Source organism: Passer domesticus, chromosome 15 (assembly GCF_036417665.1).
Source record: "Passer domesticus isolate bPasDom1 chromosome 15, bPasDom1.hap1, whole genome shotgun sequence".
Lineage (NCBI taxonomy): Eukaryota > Metazoa > Chordata > Aves > Passeriformes > Passeridae > Passer > Passer domesticus.
Window position 1 is genome coordinate 7,811,490 of NC_087488.1, and position 18,060 is coordinate 7,829,549.

Genomic DNA, 18,060 nt, shown 5'->3' on the forward strand with positions numbered 1-18,060 from the left:
ACATACTCTGTCTTTTTTTTTTTTCTTTAACAGGCATTAGAGCTGTATTTTCTGGGCATTACCACAGGAATGCTGGAGGGTCCTACAAAGGCCTGGAAATGGTGGTGTCATCAGCTATAGGATGTCAGCTGGGACAGGATACACACGGGCTTCGAGTGGTGGTTGTGACCGAGGACAAGGTGGTGCACAGATACTACAGCTTAACTGAACTGGGCAGCCATGGCATAGAGAAGGAGCTGCTGGATATGCTTGCTAAGCAAAAGTAGGCTGTGTCAAAAGATATTTCTCTCTGTTAGATAAATGTAAACAGTTTCCTAAAGTTTCCCCAAGCAGAACTACAGATTTCTGACTGCAGTGTCCCAGAACAGGTCTCAGTTTGTTGTCATCCTAAATAACAAGGAAGTTGTTGACATGTTTTTCTTTTTGAAAATGAGACCTATGAGGAATATGGGAGAAGAGCAGAGCTAATATGGTAATGTGTGATTGAAAAGTACAGTTCTGAGAATTTTCTCTTTGCTCTTAGGTAATGCTTTCTTACTACACAGAAACTAGTGTCTGTATAACACTTTAACTTGAGAGGGTATTTCAAAACCAATAAATTTAGTATTTTCTGTTACCTCCTGGACAATATGAATGGGGCACATTTTTACAGAAACAAATCTCAAAAACTGTGAAATCAGAAGACTACTGCTGAATTTTAGCAACTTTTGGATCATATCCTGTTACCTTGGTGTCATATTCTCTCCCATTTCCCACACTTTATTTTCTTAGCTCTTCAGAGCCAGGAGCAATAGGAGAGCAGACACATTCTGGTTTGCAGTCACAGCTTGGGTTTCTGTTATATCTGTTATAAAGTTTTATATAATGTTATATAGTTTTATAGTTTCCATTATATAGTTTTATATAATGAAAAGTCTGTAAATGAGGCTGATATAAATGTCACTGACAGAAACTAAAGGTGAAACAACTACTTCCATTTTGAAATTTCACTACCATTCAATTAGCATATATCCTGGCTCTAGCTGTGGAAGTTGGAATAATTGAATGGGGAAAATATTCTATACAAAATACTGTAATCAGAAGTCACTTGTTGATTCCTACACAAACAGAGAACTTTGATTTCCAAATGCAATGTAGAGTGCCTTACTGTAAGGCAATAAGGAATACTACAGAATATTGAAAACCCTAAAAAGTATGTTTTCTTCACTGCAATAAGTCTTTAAAAACAAATTTATAAAATAGTTTACATGCTGCAATCCACCTCTTTTTTTTAGCAAGTGTATCTAATTTGTTGCAAATAAAGTCTTCATGTAATTAACTCATAGCTGTTGGGGTTTTTAAGTATTTTGTTGAACACATTACAATCCATGCCATGGGTTATCTGGAACTTGGAGCTGGTGCAGCTTTGGCACCTGAAGAGGGAGGAACTCAGTGAGCATCATTAATGCATTCTGTCACGTTTATGTATGTACTCACATACAACAGTGTTCCCTAGAGGGTATTACAGGTATTTAAATATGGTGAAAGGTATGAAATGCTCTGCTAAAGAGTCAGTTTAATTACGTTTTAGTCACAACAGTTTATCAAGGAGTCTCCTTCAAGCCTGATTTATGGAACTGCTGAGGCTATAAAATCACCTTTGCAGCATTGCCTTGCAGCAAGTGGCTGTACCTGCAGCTGGACAGGGCCACCTGGGGACTGCAGCCCTGTGGCAGCAGCTTGAGCAGAGGTAATGTTGGGTTCAGACAGAAGGGAAGTGATTTTGCTTTTATTCTCCAGCTGCTTTTGCTTGGCTAAATGTTTCTGCAGTCTTATTTTCAGTAGCATGTGGAAAATGAGAGAACATTTTGTAGCTATATAATACCATCATGGGAAGGATATTTAACCATAGTTTGTGGCTGGACATTCCTGTATGTAGTAAAAAGTTACAACAATAAGTTGAGAATGTGGTTTTTTACCAGCATAAATGACAAATTGTGTTTCCTCACTTTTCTTAGTGTAATTAGCTAGTTAAGAATTGATACTGATGCTTTAACTAATTTGAAATGGCAGAGGTCCTTGCTGTCACTATGCCTCATCTTGTTTATGTCAAGAAAAATAAAATATGGTAAATTATGAAACAATTCACCCATGGAGACCCTAATTATAATTTAAAACAACATCTTTTGATGTTGAGGACATTATTTTGGTACCTCCAGCAGGGTTGGTAATTGTAACTCTCTGTCAGTGTCAGCATATGACTGCCTTTAAAGCAAGATGTCACTGAAAGTTCAAAGTGCTGATGAAACAAGAGAGCAATGGAGTCCTCATGTTGCTGTGGGCTCAAGAGTCTGGACAGAGATTAAAATACATCAAGTGACTACAGTTCATTTTGGTTCTCTTAGGCTGCTAAAAGGATGAGATAAACTTCAATGTCTCTTATTAAATGAGAAAAATTCACATTAGAACAGCAGAGGAACCTGTGAAGGTGACCAAATACTACTAGAATTAAGTACAGTCTGAGGGGGAGACCTATGAACATGAAGCAAATGACTGAAAACAAAGTCTTTGAGAGAAATCCTGGTTTGCCAACTTCAAGCAAGAAATTTAAGAACACACGATTTCTGAATCTTTCCTAAAAGTCATTAAGACATGAGTACACTGTTTGCCTACTGCTTGCCTTTAGTGCATTTGAGTCCAGCATCTCATCTTGCCGGTTTTAATAGAGGGAATATTTTTATAGAGCTACAGTATTCAGCTCCTAGAGATTAGAGACAGAAATGAAACACCTGATGTCTCATTAAAAATCACATTTTACACTGGCAGAAGTAAAGTCTCCCCTGCCACCCCTATTTGCAGACAGCCTATGCCATGGTCACTGCTTGATTCCTTTCTTACCTCAGCTCAGCTGCTTGGTTCCTGGTGTCTGGTTTTCCCAGACATTATCCTCAAATAGCTGGTTTTGTTCTGCTGTGAGACAAATAATTGAAGACACATCTAATGTAAGCAAATCAAACAGCAGCAGTAAAACATTTCACTGTTTCACAGGGCCCAGGTGCCCACGTGTGTCATGGCACAAGTGGGTGTGTCACTGCAGGCTCACTCATCGTGTCACTGCTTAACACTGGGAAAAAGCTGCTTCTCTCCATGCCCTCCCTGAGCCTTTCTGTGCAGACTCCAGCTGAACACAGCATTCTCCTTTAGAGCAAGGGCACCCACCCAGCAGTTCCCAGTGTGCCTGCCTAGCAAACCCTGACATTACCTGGCATCTCAGGATTCCCAGTCACCAGGGAGAAAAGCTGATTGGCATCAGAAAATTGTAAAGAGGGAATTTCCACTTCATTAATGTTCTGCATTTACCAGTAATGTCTCTGCTGACATGGGAGGCACCACATCCCTGGAACATACGGAAGTGCAAAGCCAGGTGGTTTAGGCTGCAGGCACTCTGCTTGTGGACACTTCATTGGAAAATAACCCCTAAATAAAGAGCAAAACAAAAACATATAATAGAGAAAAAGCATTAGACCAGCCTATTAAACTGGCTTCCAGCCTAAATGAAATACAACTGTACAGCAGCAGATACAGAAGGGGCATCCCCAGAAAACCCCCTAATGTTCACAGAACTGAGGCAACACAGACAAATCAAAAGCTTTTCAAACAATGCAGAAAACACACCCAGCACTTCTCTTCAGGAAAAAAAAAACTCCAAAAGCAAAACTACAACCCACAACTTAGGGAGCCATTACTTTTTTTTAATTGACATTTTCATTTGTTTCTCTAGAAGTAATTTTCTCCATTAGCACTTTGTCAAATGCAGATAGTTTAGTACATTTCTACTAATAAACACCTTTTTTTTTCCTCTAGGAGACCCATTAAATCGTCATCCTATTTAAATTTATAATGTTGTTATGTCACTTTTGGGCAGCCAGAAATTGAAACATCCATCTTCTAAATATATCCTTATCTTTCTGAAACATTGCTTAGAAAGGTCTAGCATTGTTAAAAACCAAAATTTGGCCTTTTAAATTAAACAGTAATGGCATTATCTGGATTCAAATCTTTCTCACCTTATATAAAAACAGCAATACAGAAAGGTAGCTCATACTGCTCTAACAAACCTACACAAGGCAAGCTGCCTGTCCAGGGATTTCCTGAGTCATGTCACAAGCACTCCAGGTAGGACAGCAGTGACTGTGTTTGGATACTTGTGAGACACAGATAAAATTACTGCAGCACAACGTGGTTCTTGCCCTGCAAGTACTGGAGCCGAGGCTGCTGGAAGAGCACAGCACAAAGACAGTGAATCTTCTGTCACTTTTCTACAAAGCCTGAGCTGAGCTAAGTCTCACCCTTTTATTAATTCTAAGTCTTGCTGTGTCTTAGCCAAGGAGGAGAAGGTAGGGTCACCTTACTTTGCTTCAGCTGTGTGAAAGTTGCTTTCCCACTCCGGCCAACCAGAGACTGTAGCTGGAGACAGGGAACTGCAGCCGGGGATTCATCCTGTGCTGTGACTGATGCAGAAGCTGTCACCCCGTGAAATCAGAAGATGAAGATATGGGTGAGAAATTAAACAGAAGTGGGAAACAACCCATCAAGAGCTACTGGCTCCCCGCCCTGCCTGAAGCTGGCACCATCCTCTCCTGACACTCTGGAGGACTTGGGGACACTCCTGCAGACTGTTTACTCCTCTGCCTGTGCTGGATCTCACAGCAATTCAACATCAATACATTTTCACTCTTATCAAAAACATAAATACCAACTGTATAATGTTGTTAATATACATTTATGTGTCCCTTAGAGGAAGGCTCCCCAGCTGCCCTGGTGGTCACTATTCACACCAGGCAGAGATTCTTCAGGATTCCATGGTACCTTTTTCAGTGTGCACATATTCCAGTAAAAAGGCCTGGCTGATTCACAGCATTCCTGCTCTGGCTCACAAGGTAACAGCTACAACTTTTTACAAAGCTCCTCCCAATGTATTTAATTGTTGGAGCAATTGGAGATACAACTGGAGAGAAGTGATGTAGCACATGAGCTTTATAGAACAGTATTGTCACCTCCACGCCACCCTCAGTGCTTCTTGGGGATATTTAGAAAGTTATTTAGTATATTTAGACATATGATGACTGTAAAATGGTGTAATATTCATCATTCAAACTTATTTCATTTTACCACAGTCCCAGACAGAAGGTGAAGTGTTTATTACCTGAAATAAACTCCAGCAATGACTGGGATTGCTGTACTCATTCAGTGCATTGCAGCATATTTTGTTGAGACTGCAGAGTTTCATATTGTTCTTTAAGGCATTCTACAATACAACACTGTCAAAAACAGAACAAAAGAAGAGGATTTATCATTCATGAAAAACACTGTTTTTTATCAGTATACCACCTCAATGCAGTAAGGATTACAGTTTCAATCACTTTTCCAAGAAAGCAAGGTAAAAGAAATACCAGAGCATTCTGTCTGTTCACTATGACCCAATTTGAGAGCTGAGACAGAGCAATTATTGTTCAGAGAACAGCATTCCTTTTTACTGTGCAGCAACTTAACAATAAATTCATGCATATTTAAAAATCATTTTATTTAGAAACATAGATGCTGCCAATCTTCCCAATCAAAGGACTTTTCATATTCCCTTTATTTGGTACACAGCCATGACAGAATAACTGTAAAGAAATATTTTGTAAAGTCTATTTCTGAGCCTTGTTTTCCGTAGAATTTTGTTTGCTGTGGGTACAAGAGGAGGTAATACTTTATATGTGGGTCATTTAAAATTAGTTCTATGTTTTACAGCCTGCACTTTTTATATAAATCAGTTTGTAGTAAAATCAGAGTTAAAGAAAAACTAACTGTTGGACAAAAATAGAGAAATGTGGATACATATCAAGGGGTGAGTCTAAACAATGCAAAAAGCAGCAATTACGTTAAAATTCACTTTGCAATAAGCTTTTTACGGAAAGAACTTGTACAGATCTATTTGTCTCACTGTTTTTCTTATCTGTACACTAGGCCATGTAGAATTTTCCTATTTTTCTTCTAGAAAAATAGCTTACACGTTATTCCTAAGCCCTCTATTATCAATGCAGATATCTAGCAACTCTCCTTATCCTAAGAAACAATGCAATCCTCATTTATTTCTCATTAAAGATGCATTGTAACACTAATCAGCTAAAGGTATTTTACTTGAAGCTTCTGAAGTTTATTTTTAAGTCTTCAACATGTTAATTGCTTTGCTTTGCCCTTGGGTTCCCAGAAATTAAATACAAACACAAAACTTCCTGTGGAAGTAAAGTAAAACCCATGAAATTTCTGCACTCTTACACAACACTACAGCAGTGAAAATTTAAGCATGTACATTTATTGCTTACTATTTCTACCTGATTCCCCCTTCCTCACTTCCCCCCTCTCTTTCTTTAAAGCAGCAAATTAAATAATTGTTCACCTTGTTGACTTCAATGATTAGTTGCATTTGCTGAACTTCAGGACATTTCCTACTTCCAGTGTGCTTCTACTTCCACCTGTGCTCCTCTACTGCACACCCTGGGGAGAAAATCCACTTGCACAGATCACAGGGACCAGAGAGGTGCCTGCCCTGGTTAGGGCAGTCTGGCTAATCAAGGTCTCTGAGCCTTGAACAGAAATCTGAAATAATGTATAATTGTCATCCAGTTCAGTGCAGAGAAGGGGCATAAAGTTACTCAAGGTTCTTTTTATTTCTTTACACATATTCATTAGTAAAAGTCTCAGTGTTGTTTTATGATTTGCAAATGTAGAAAGGGGATTTGTTACAGAATTCAATTATGCAACCTCTCCACTGTATCTGAAGGCAGACTGTCCCTGAATGAACCTGCTGCTGTTCCCAAGTTTCAGGTAAGGAATGTTGGCACTGCAGACTTTGGGACCTGTCACCCAGCAGCATTGTTTCAGTGTTTCCCACAATGTAGGAGGCAAAAGCCACTTAACTTTGGGACAGTGAGAAATCTCTCAGTTACAGGAGGACCTGCTGATTAGCATTCCCAGTTTTAATTAAATCTGGTGTAGCTATTGCCCTTAGGGACTGAAACATAGTGAAGATATTGTTTTGAAATTAGGACATAGCCTGGCAGAGGCTGAGCAGCAAAACCATAGCTGGCTGTAAAGCAGGCAACGACACACATGGAGATCTGACAGAGGCTCAGACTCCAGCTCTACAGCCAAGTCTCCCTTAACCATGGCCACAGGAGTTGACTTCTTGATTTTTAAGTAAAGTTCAAGCCAGTATTGGAATTAGTTGGGTGCTTTAGCATGAGAAACTGTTCAACCCAAGCATTTCTTTGCAGTAAAATTGTCTATTAACACTGGAAAGGTTCCCCATTTCTCCTGGGGAGATCATCCTTTCATTACTACTGCTGACTTCTCTCATTCTCCTCTGGCTGTTGTCACTCTCTGTCTCAAAGATGAGCAAAGCCAGAGCTTCAGGCACACATTCAGGGCAAGCTTTCATCTCCCAGGTACACTCTAAATTCTTACTGATCTTCCCACTCAGCTCACTTGTGGTTTTTACCATTTCAACTACCACTACACAAAGGATATTTAATTATTCCTCCCATGAACTGTGAATGAATGGCATTTTAAGTAAGGTCTGTTAATGAGACAGAGATCAAACTGATGCTTGATGGCAACACTCTGAATTTTTCAGCATAATATTAAAAAATTATCCAGTTCATAGTTCACTCTCAGTAGTAGCATTAGTACTTCCAACACACCACAGACTAACTGGTGAATATTATGCATGTTACAAAATAATAAACATGAAGGGAATTATTTGGAATTATTTTATCTGATCAATTTTTAATTTTAACAAATTTTTAATTTAATATATTTTAAGATATATAAATTACTTCTTACCCTGAAAAATATAGAATATCATTAGGACTGTATCCTGATAGTTCTAGAAGTGTCATTAAGCATACAAATCTTTAGCGTAATACCTAATTAATAATAAGGTTTATTTCTTACCTTCTGAACTTACAGTTTGCTTAATGTTTGCAATTTTCTTTTGAAGTTTTTTATATACATTAAACAAGTAAAACATGAATTGCTGCAATATACTTATATTGTATAAGGATATAATATCTTATGTATTTCTTTCTGGGGTGTCTCAATACAGTCTTATAGCTTTGTTCTCAGATATTAATCTCTTTTTCTTCTTTATATCAATGCTAGAAAACTCCATTACAAGAAGTTTCTATATTAGTGCAACAAGGAATGAATTTGTAGAAGTAACTCTAAACATCTAAGCAAAATATTTCCAAATGTTACTAATTTTAAAAATCCAAAACTTGAGGATTTTTAATTATTTTGCTGAATTTATGGATGAATGCAATTACATCTTTATTATTCTGCACTGACCCATCAGCCCATGTGGGGCTGTAGACATGAGCTGTCTTCTCTGCAGGAAAACACTGAAGTAGCCTCATACAAGGCCATAGGAAAGAGTTCACCTAAAGAAATTGTAATGACTCATTTTCTTAAAAACATCAGTGTTTTCCAGGTTAGGGGTGGAAAATGGCTTCATTGTGAAATCTCTGAGTTAACAAGAACAGCCAGCTAAAACAAAAACACCTTAGAAACTGCATTCTTCAACACAATAAAACCCTTGCAAATATAGAACACATCCATCAGTACCATTTATTTCTCAGCTGGGGAACTCAGTACCTTTTCTTCAACATTTATGCTCATCTTTGACTCATTACTTTAATACTGCCAGAAAACTAAATTATGTCCAGTGGTTTCACTGCAGAAAGGGCCTCCAACTGTGCACAGGGTTTTTTTATGGGGTGAGACACTGAAGCATCACAGAGGGAACAGGGTAAGGTGAGGTTCTTGTGAATTCAGACACTAATTATGACAACTTAAATTCAATACAATTATTTTAAATTAACACCTAGGCTCAGAAATAGACAGGGAAATTGTCCAGCTGGATCTCCACATTCAGAGGCTTAATAAAGATGCAAGAAGAAGAAAGGATAGACAGGTAGATTTTTTTCCCTGAAACAGATCTTTCCTTGACTGAACTCTGCCTGCAAACTGGTTCCATGACAGCAACTAATGTACTTAGAATATGTGCATTGCACCTTTTTATCACCTCAGCCCTGAGCAGGTAATATTTCAGTATGGAGTACTGAACAAGACATGTGACTAATGCATTTTAATAGATTAAAAGTCTTGATAAAAATAACTATTTAGCAAAGAAAGCTTTTTAGTAAAAAAGCCTTATGTGTTTGAATAGTCTTACAGCCTTTGCAAAGTAGAACCAAATTTCACTCAAATTAAGACTCTAAAAGGCTTCAGAAACATTATTCAAAAACATTTGGATATGCTGGAATTGTTAGCCCCCTTCTAAGTGACATCAAAGGGGAAGGAAATTAAAATCTTCATAATCCTCCAAAATATCCTAATTTCATGACTTGACCTGGTATCAAACTGTTTGGAAGGGCTGTGTTCAGAAGTGTCAGCCTGTCATCATCTCTGCTCCTGGACATTAAATTTCACCAGGCACATTCTAAAAGTAGCAAAGGTACTGGTAAATTTATTATCTAATATTTAGCCTCAAACAAAACATGTGGAAGCAATTGTATTTCCTTACACTGCTTCTAAATTAGAACTTTACTACTTTGAACTAAGGCATATCAAATGCTAGGAACATATTTATGTATATAGGTCTAATTAGTGAATTGAATTGTTGAACCTTCTCTAAAAGCTCTTGTGCTTACTGTAAAGGAATTAGAGCAAGAAGGAACTAGTCAGCATTTCAAATCCTCTGAAGTGCTGGTGTGTTTTTCATTAAAGGCCACTGAAAACAGAATCTACAGAAGGTTTGATATAAAGGTGTAAATTTGAAGTTTACATTTGGTTATGAAGTGTCTTTGAATGCTAAACAAGTTTGGAAATTTCTGATTAGCTGTCAATGATCTTATGTTCAGAAAATGCATAATTAGAACTCCCCCTCATCTTTACACATAACTGCACTGGGTGTTAACAAAGAGAACCTCCCAGTGAGGGATGCTTCCAACTGCTTGCACTCATCACATGCCTTTGCCTTCACTCTCAGCAGCAGGTTCTCCACTTTCTGCTGGATGATGCTGTTTCAAGGGAAACTGGGAGAAAGCAAGCAACATACTGCTTTGAGATATGAAAAGCAGTTCAGATCCCCTACTGCCTTCTGCTGCAAACAGAGAGATGATCTGTTGGGATGACAGGCTGAACTCCTGAAAGACAAAGGAGTCCCTGCCCTTGAGAGAGCTCCAGAGCTGGAGGCAGTTGATAAAGCACACTGATCAGCTGGCTGGATTAGTAAGTGTGAGGCTGATCAGTGCTCCTGATGGCTCTGCCAGCAGCCCACAGCACTCTCTGTCCAAAGAGCAGTGGAGATTTCTTTTGAAATTGTGTGCACATGGAGGGAGAAAGCATGAAAAAAAGGGCTTTTCATATCTGTGTTAAACACATGCAATTTTTTAACCATACCAGAGTGTGCTTTAACACACAGCCAGCCTCTTCAACCTTGCCATGCAGCCCAACACACTCCAGGGACAACTGGTTCAGCCCCCATGATCTTTGCAGACAGGCCCAGCTGAAAGCCTTCACACCATTATTGATTAAACTTGCCAATGAGCTACAAATTGTAAAAATCTTTATGAAGCTCTTTACAACATTTGTCTCAAGAAATGTTGATCTGATAATTCACCTCTAGCAGACAGCAGTTTTCAGTCAACATTTCCTTTTCTTTCCATTCTAGGTGGTATAATACAACTAAAGAAATTTGGGTGATTGAGTGAGTTTAAAAAAAATGAAGCATTTGCTCAAAAGACTGAAACCCACAGTCAAAATGAGGCACAGATTTTAAAAGCAGCAGGAAGCATTAACATTTCTATGTTACAGAGTACATCTCAGTCATACAAGAGAAATTGCATAAGCTTTTCCACCATTGTGGTGAAAAATAGTTTTTTCTCAAATATAATGGAAGAATTTGTAGCCTGACATTTATTTCTGTGCCAATAGCAAATGTACTCTCAGTCTCCCCAAATTCCATCCACCTGAGGGCTGAAGAGAGAAAATAGGGCAGCACCTCTGGAGGACAGTGTGTATGTGTGGTTTCAGAAAGGACAACAAAACCATTTGGCTGGTCCAGAACATTTACAGTAAATGTTTTTCAACTTCTGTGTCTGTTATAGTATTTCTCAAACACACAAACAGACTACCCTCACTTTTAGTACTCTACATCGGGTACCTAGTAGCACATTTGGGGATCACCAGTGGCAGAAGAGGATAGCCTGCCTTAGGGAGAAGGAGATTTGCCAGGTATTTTTACAATTATTTTTTTTAAATCTCATTGACAAATGCTTGATTTTCTTAATGCTGGCCCAGTCAATAACAGATCAGGTTTTCAAATTCAACTAAGCACCAGCCATCCCTCCTACTCTCTGTGATTCCATTCCATTTGAGTTCTTCAGTCAAAGCAGGGAAAAGTCCTGGCAAACAACGAGGATATTATGGACCTTGGATGACTGAGCTACTGAACTGCACATCCTGACACAGCTGCCAGCCTGAGCCAGGCTTGGAAAGCTCCAGCAGCCTCAGTGCTCCACTGAAAGGAGCAGGAGAGTTGCCCAGGCTCAGAATCCTGTCTTTAAGATGGTCAGGAACTGCAGTAACCACCTTGTGCTGTGGAGCAAAGGAACAGAATCAAAGTGAGTAACTGCAAGTTATTTTGTCTGCTGATTACAGTTACTTAAGTTCTACAGTGTAGTATCTGCTGTTATTTAAGATTGGGTTATTTTCACTTTGCAAGGGGAGAAGAAAACAGATCCGCATATGAAAGGTGACACTTCTGAAAGCAAATGCTGGCTTAGAGATTTAAATATTTCAAAAATATTTATACATTTCTGCTTTCAAATGCCCATGTTTAGACACTGAGGTTTTCATCTGAATAGAGACTGACCTGTAGTATCACTGAGTTCACTGAGAATTAAAGGCCAAGAACTCAGGGAAAAGTAATTTTGACAACCATCCATTAGGATGAACTTAACCATTGCCCTCCAAATAGCTTTCTCCTTTGTATACACAAGAACTGTCAGCATACAGGGCTATCAGAACTGAATATTGAAAAAAAGAAGCAGCCTAAGGGGTGCAATAAGAGACATTAATCCGGAACTCCACTTCTAATCCAACTTAAGGGTGCTTATGATCATAACTAAATTACAGAATTACTGGGAGATTTCACTACTTTGGACTCTGGAAAAATGAGGCTAGAATAATATTTCAGGGCCCTGTTTTGATATTATCTCACTGATTTGAACTATTCTTAATTTCAAGTAATGACAATTTCTCTTGGCTTTTTGAGCATTAAAATTAAACTGGGTTACTCTCTTTGTCATTATGATTATATGGAACATAGATTAAGGCAGCCAAATTAACTTGCTTCAGACACACTGATAAATTTGTTAGATTCTTCCTGCACATGCCAGATCATCATCTGAATAATTATGCTTCTACAATGTGCCTCATTGACTGTGATACCTCTTTCATGATGATCAATGAACACTTTTCTCTTTTTTTAAATTAAAATGAAATATATGTTATTTTTATAGTCAGATTAAGATTTCGACCCAACAGTCATTGCAAATACAGTAAGCAAGAGTATAATACTATATATCAAAGTTTCTGTGCAACACATTAAATCCTGGTATCCTGTGGAGACATAATCACATTAGAGTTCTAAGCACATGTAATACTTCTATTTCTTGACATGCTGGGGAAAAAGAAGAAACTTTAGATCATTGAAATAATTTCATATTCATACACCACCTCTAGAACTATGCCACATGGCAGCAGGTTATACTCTCCTTCACATTGCTGTTGGGTAGCACATTCATATGCATGCAAGTCTCAAATAAGTAGAGCCACTTCATTTTACTGAATTTCAATAGAAACAAACAAGAAGAAATCCTTTCAGTCTCCAAGATGCACACTCCAGTCCAGGATAAGTGATCCCAAAACTTTGATTCCAGCCTCACACACTCTGTGCCAAGTCCTTCTGTAAGCAAGGTTTGTAATGGATATCAACTCCCAAGGGAAGGGTTTAGCAAAGCCCATCAGCAAGTTGAGCAGAAGTGTCTTTCATGGCCAAGGAGTAATAAAGCAGATGAGTGTCAATAATGTGCTTTGCTAAACAGCTGATGGCCTGGGAATACCCTGAAAGGCTAAATGAACCAAGGAATGGAAGTCAGCTCAGCTTACCAGAGGCGTGGGGAGCTCTACCAAGGAGCGTGGCCTGTGTGAGTCCTGTCCAGGCCCCTGAGCTGTATGAACTGTTCTGCCACAGTAAAGAGTTCTCATACATCAGTGTGCAAGTGCAGAACTTCTTCTGGAGGCAACAAAACATTCCTGCAATATCCCTACTTGTGCATATTGTTGTCTGCAAAGATTTTAAAAAAAATATTTTCAATTTGTTTCATACATACAGGCACATTTGTCATTTATACAGACACTCTTGTTAATATATCAGAGAAAATTTTATTTTGAAAGGGACCTCTGGATGTCATCAACCAGACCCTGCTCAGAGCATGCACTTAAGCTGAAATAAACACATAACCTCTTCTTCCCTTGACAATCAGCAAAAAATATGTATGAAAAATAAAATCTTACTTTGGCACCCTCTAATTGCAGTTCCACTTACAGTTCCATTTTTATTAATGAAAACACAACGATATTAGAAGTTCAGTGACCTGGCTTCACACTCTGGGTAGCCATGCTATTTTGCAGACATTTTTTTTGCTGGTCTTTAAGTTGGCAAACTGGAACACAATGTCACACAAACAACAGATGTCCCAACATCTACAACTACCTGGAATTTTACTCCAAAAATTCCATTCCACTTGAAATAGAGATTGAAGTCCTTTGTAGCAAACGAGGACAAGGTTATTTTGTAAGAATCTAGTTGTTAGAAAGCTATTTTTATTCATATCATTAAAACCTGTCTTTCTTACTTGTTCAAAGAGAATGCCAATCTGATCTACTGATCACAGCTTTTGAATATCCATATTTTTAAACTTTTAGAATTAGTGAATCCACACATTAAAAAAGAGAAGTGTTTTTGTATTTCATCTTCTAGAAGCTTTATGCTATAGACATACAAAATTTGTCTGCCAATTCTTTTTGTCAAGACAAGGGAAAAAGTAATTTATATCCATTAAGTTCCTACAGCTAAAACCATACTCCACTGAGAGTACACCTTAAGCCAACCTTAAGAAATTCTGACTTGCTTTCTTCTCTAATAAATTTTGCAGAAATGAAAAATATTCACACAATAAGATAAATGAATTTTTGGGATTTTTTATTTTTATTTGTTTATTTGCTTCATGTAATCTACAAAGTCACATGGTAGGGCAGGTTCTACTAAAACTCCCTAACATCAACCTGGATTTTAGTTTTTACACACCACATGGACAACACAACAGTCCGGAAAAAGGGAGATGTCACTTTAGTGCTGACGTTTGAAAATCAGCTCACTGCAAATGGGTGACTGAAGCATCCTTATCCTTTGGCAGGCCTCTCCCAGTACTGGCAATTCTTGAAATCTGTAGCAAATCTCTCGGTTCTTGTTCCATTTGCCTCATGTAAATTTCAGCTCACATCAGAAAAATCTCAGTTATGATATATTAATTACTCTCTCCTCATTGCTCTGTCCTGGATTTCACTAGATTTCTTTTTAAGTCAGTGCCCTTGCCAGAGGCAGTGCACATCCAGCACCATTACAGAATTATTACAAGCCAAGGCCTTCTGCCCAAAGGCTCTTATCACCTTAACACCACAAACTGCAGGGAGCAACTGTCAAGATTATGTTTAATAATTCTGATGACCATATGATATTGGTGTTAAATCTGATTTCACCTGCACTAGTGTGCTTATCAACATGCTTCTGTCTCCATGCTTTCTGGAGATAGAAAGTACATTTTTAAGATTCTGTTGGGTTAATGCTGGCTTTATTTTTCTCCCCTCAGTAATTCTCTTTCAACAATAAAAATAATAAACAGTATCTGGAATACATATGCATTACAAGTTTGCAAGGCTATCTTAGGAAGTAGATTGGAAGAAGGATAATCTATATGAATTTTATGAACCTCCATTGAAACCATATTTCATCCATGTATGACTTCAGATACTTTCTCAAATACAAAGAACAGTGTGTAGAAATGGAGGCAAAAACATAATTTGTGTTATGGCAGGAGCTGTCAAATCTGGAGGGAATTTTTTGAGGAGGCTTCCCTGGAAGAAGCTATTTGAAAAAGCAGCATTTGGGAAGGCATCAAATCAGCAATTGTCAAAGTAATAAGATTCCACATAACGCACCAGCCAAAAAACATCCCTTGCCAGTTATAACATTAGTTTATTCACAGTCCTGCTCTTCATTGGCATAATATAATAAATATGCAAATTTAGTCATTGTTAATGACATCAATTATTTCCCACTTTTGCTTTAAAACCCAATGGAAAAGAGTTACAGCTATATATGTATCTGCTGTTTAGCAGGCACATAAGACCCACCAGAAGATTACAAATATTCTGATTTTCCTGATTTCTTCATCTGGTTATGAATTTTTCTCCTTATAAATGAGTACCAGGCCAGTGTCATGGGACTCTTAACATAAGCACAGCAACAGCAGCAAAAATCAGGATCTACTTCTCTCCTGTAAGACTCCCTGAGGAACTATATCTGATGACTCAGACACTTTACTACTTGTTTATAGTGTTTGTATGCACAGAGCTGTGGGAAATGATAAAAGCTGGTACCTGCGGGTAAAGGAATAAGAAAATAGAAAGATGACTGATCAAAGCATATGTTTCTGCCTGCATGATTATAAAAGGAAAAGAAATTTAAAAACTCAAAGTTCTAGGTCACTTATAGCAATACTTATCAAGAGTGACTGGCTGGATATTCATCAAATGGCAAAGCAGTCTGCACAAAGATTGGCCACAAGACTGTCACCTTCCACACATGTGCTGCCAGGTCAGCTCCTGTTCATCCCATCTGCAGCAGCCAAGATGTGCCATCAACATAACAGATGCAGGTGGTCCCTTTCCACCCCAAAGGAGAAAAAGGTCAACAGGAAGCCTGCAGGTAACACAAAGACCCCAAAGGAATGCTTCTCTCCCTACCCTCGCACCAAGGCAGAGCTCGTGTAGCTGCTACAGGCAAACCCTGCTACATATCAATGATGCTTTCCAGAAAAATTCAACAGTTGGAATTCAATAAACAGTGGAGCCATTTCCCCCATAAGAATTCACTTAGCAGCAGGGGACTGCATGCAGATGCTTAAGATAAACACAGGGACAGTACAGCATAAGAGTCTCACATTCAAAACCCAACACGATGCCATGAGAAAAGAGATTTCAGAGGCACAAACAGAAAACAAAGACCACGGGGATGCTGCTGTGCAGTCACCCAACAAGATTCTCTGTGCATTTTTACTGTTATTGGTGTTATGATCAACACCAGAACTCCCAAGAAATGGACAGAGGAGTGACAAACAGTGGAGTGTTATTGCCTCTCTTCCGCACTGCAGGGTTTCATTATTCCCAGGTGGTGGATCTAAGCAACCAAATTAATTTAGCATACTCACCACTGAGCATGTACTGAAGTTGCATTAAAAAAAAAAAATGTATCTTGCAGGAATATTTCCCAGTACCATTTCACCACAAAAATGGTACAAGATGCAAAGTCTGAAAGGTCCATCACTGGCAGTAAGCAGCTCGGAAAGTCTAAGACAATCCTCATAGGACAACCAGACCTACTCAGATTTCTGTAAGCCAGCAAGCTCAGGGGAAAAGCCTACCAAAAGGCAATTCTTGTAAGATTTTTTTTTTAACTGAAAGGAAATTCCTTGAGGTAGACACCTAATTTTTATTACTTCATCTTAAAATAAATCTGCAAGAAAACATTAAGTTTCTTGAGAATAAGATTCTTTTTAAAAAAACCAAACAGTAATACCGAAGTAAGTCTTACATAATCTTTTAAAGCATTTAAAGAATATGGAAATAATGTTAAGAACTCTTCAAGAGTCTCCCAGACCCCACAGCATCCTGAGAAAAGGATGTTCCTGTTGTCATAAGGAAAGCTTATGACAAAAGCAGGTGTATTTCTTTTCAGCCCTAGTATGCAGTCTCCAAAACCATCACTCAGATGACAACAACTTTCAAGAAGATCTATAATGATAAATAGCTTTTTCATATAGCAAAAACATACATCCTTTTTCCATTTTTCTTAAATGCCTTAATTCTAATTATGACATAGATGTAATATTTGCAATCCTTCTGGGGCTGTATATTTACTGTTTATATGCAAACCTGACATAAAAGATTGGAGAAGTCACTAAGCTTACTCTAAATTTGAATAAGTCATATGTTATTGAAAACAAGACAGCTGGAAAGGCAAAGGTATATGAGGTAATAGATTTACATTCTACAATATATTCATATGGACAAGAAGGAGATTAAATGAAAATCTGGGAAATCTGGGTATTTTATTTCCTTTCCCTTTTGCCTTCTACCTCTTCAGAAGCCAGAGTTTGTATCACATATTCTCCCTTTACAATTTTTGTTTGCCATTTCCAGTTAATAGTTAGTTTGCTATTTACTGTTGAAAAACAAGAAAACAGAGCTAATGGCAAGCCTGCTACCATGTACAGTTCATAGTTTAGAAAAACTAATATTGGGAAGTGTGTACACATGTTTTGCAAAAACCCTACAAAGACCAGAGCTTCTTTTAAAAGAAATTATAAGTGAATATTTCTGTTCTGCAGCTTTATTATTAAATCATATATCTAAACAAAGTGTCCATTACCAACAGTGACATATTTAAATCACTAGCATTTGTTATTCCAGAACTGCTTGGAAATATTGTCAGTGTAAGGAGAGATCAAAATGACCTAGTAACCACAGCAAGAATGAAAAGTCTAAGAAATGTGGTGTCCAAAGGTAACACCAGACTGTTTGTGAAAACCACCCACACTGACTTCAAATATATGGAAGATAAACCTA

At 38.1% G+C, this 18,060-nt stretch overlaps 1 protein-coding gene and 1 long non-coding RNA gene across 17 annotated transcripts in view; one reads left to right on the forward strand and one right to left on the reverse strand.

Moving 5' to 3' along the window:
* CPPED1 (calcineurin like phosphoesterase domain containing 1) overlaps positions 1-1,318 on the forward strand; it is a 37,585-nt gene extending 36,267 nt beyond the window's left edge. For both annotated transcript variants that reach the window (XM_064389983.1, XM_064389982.1), the window contains exon 4: positions 34-1,318. In XM_064389983.1, the coding sequence (XP_064246053.1) occupies positions 34-266 (233 nt within the window). In that variant the 3' untranslated portion in view covers positions 267-1,318. The remainder of the gene's footprint in view (positions 1-33) is intronic.
* LOC135281253 (uncharacterized) overlaps positions 1-18,060 on the reverse strand; it is a 38,552-nt gene that overhangs the window by 15,931 nt on the left and 4,561 nt on the right. For 10 of the 15 annotated variants that reach the window (XR_010347963.1, XR_010347962.1, XR_010347956.1 and 7 more), the window contains 6 exons: positions 13,261-13,438; positions 6,425-6,522; positions 5,186-5,300; positions 4,102-4,502; positions 3,242-3,456; positions 2,878-2,949 (listed from right to left, as the gene is read on the reverse strand). This is a non-coding gene — a long non-coding RNA (uncharacterized LOC135281253). The remainder of the gene's footprint in view (positions 1-2,877; positions 2,950-3,241; positions 3,457-4,101; positions 4,503-5,185; positions 5,301-6,424; positions 6,523-13,260; positions 13,439-18,060) is intronic. The other 5 variants (XR_010347954.1, XR_010347961.1, XR_010347957.1 and 2 more) reach the window with 5 other exon arrangements.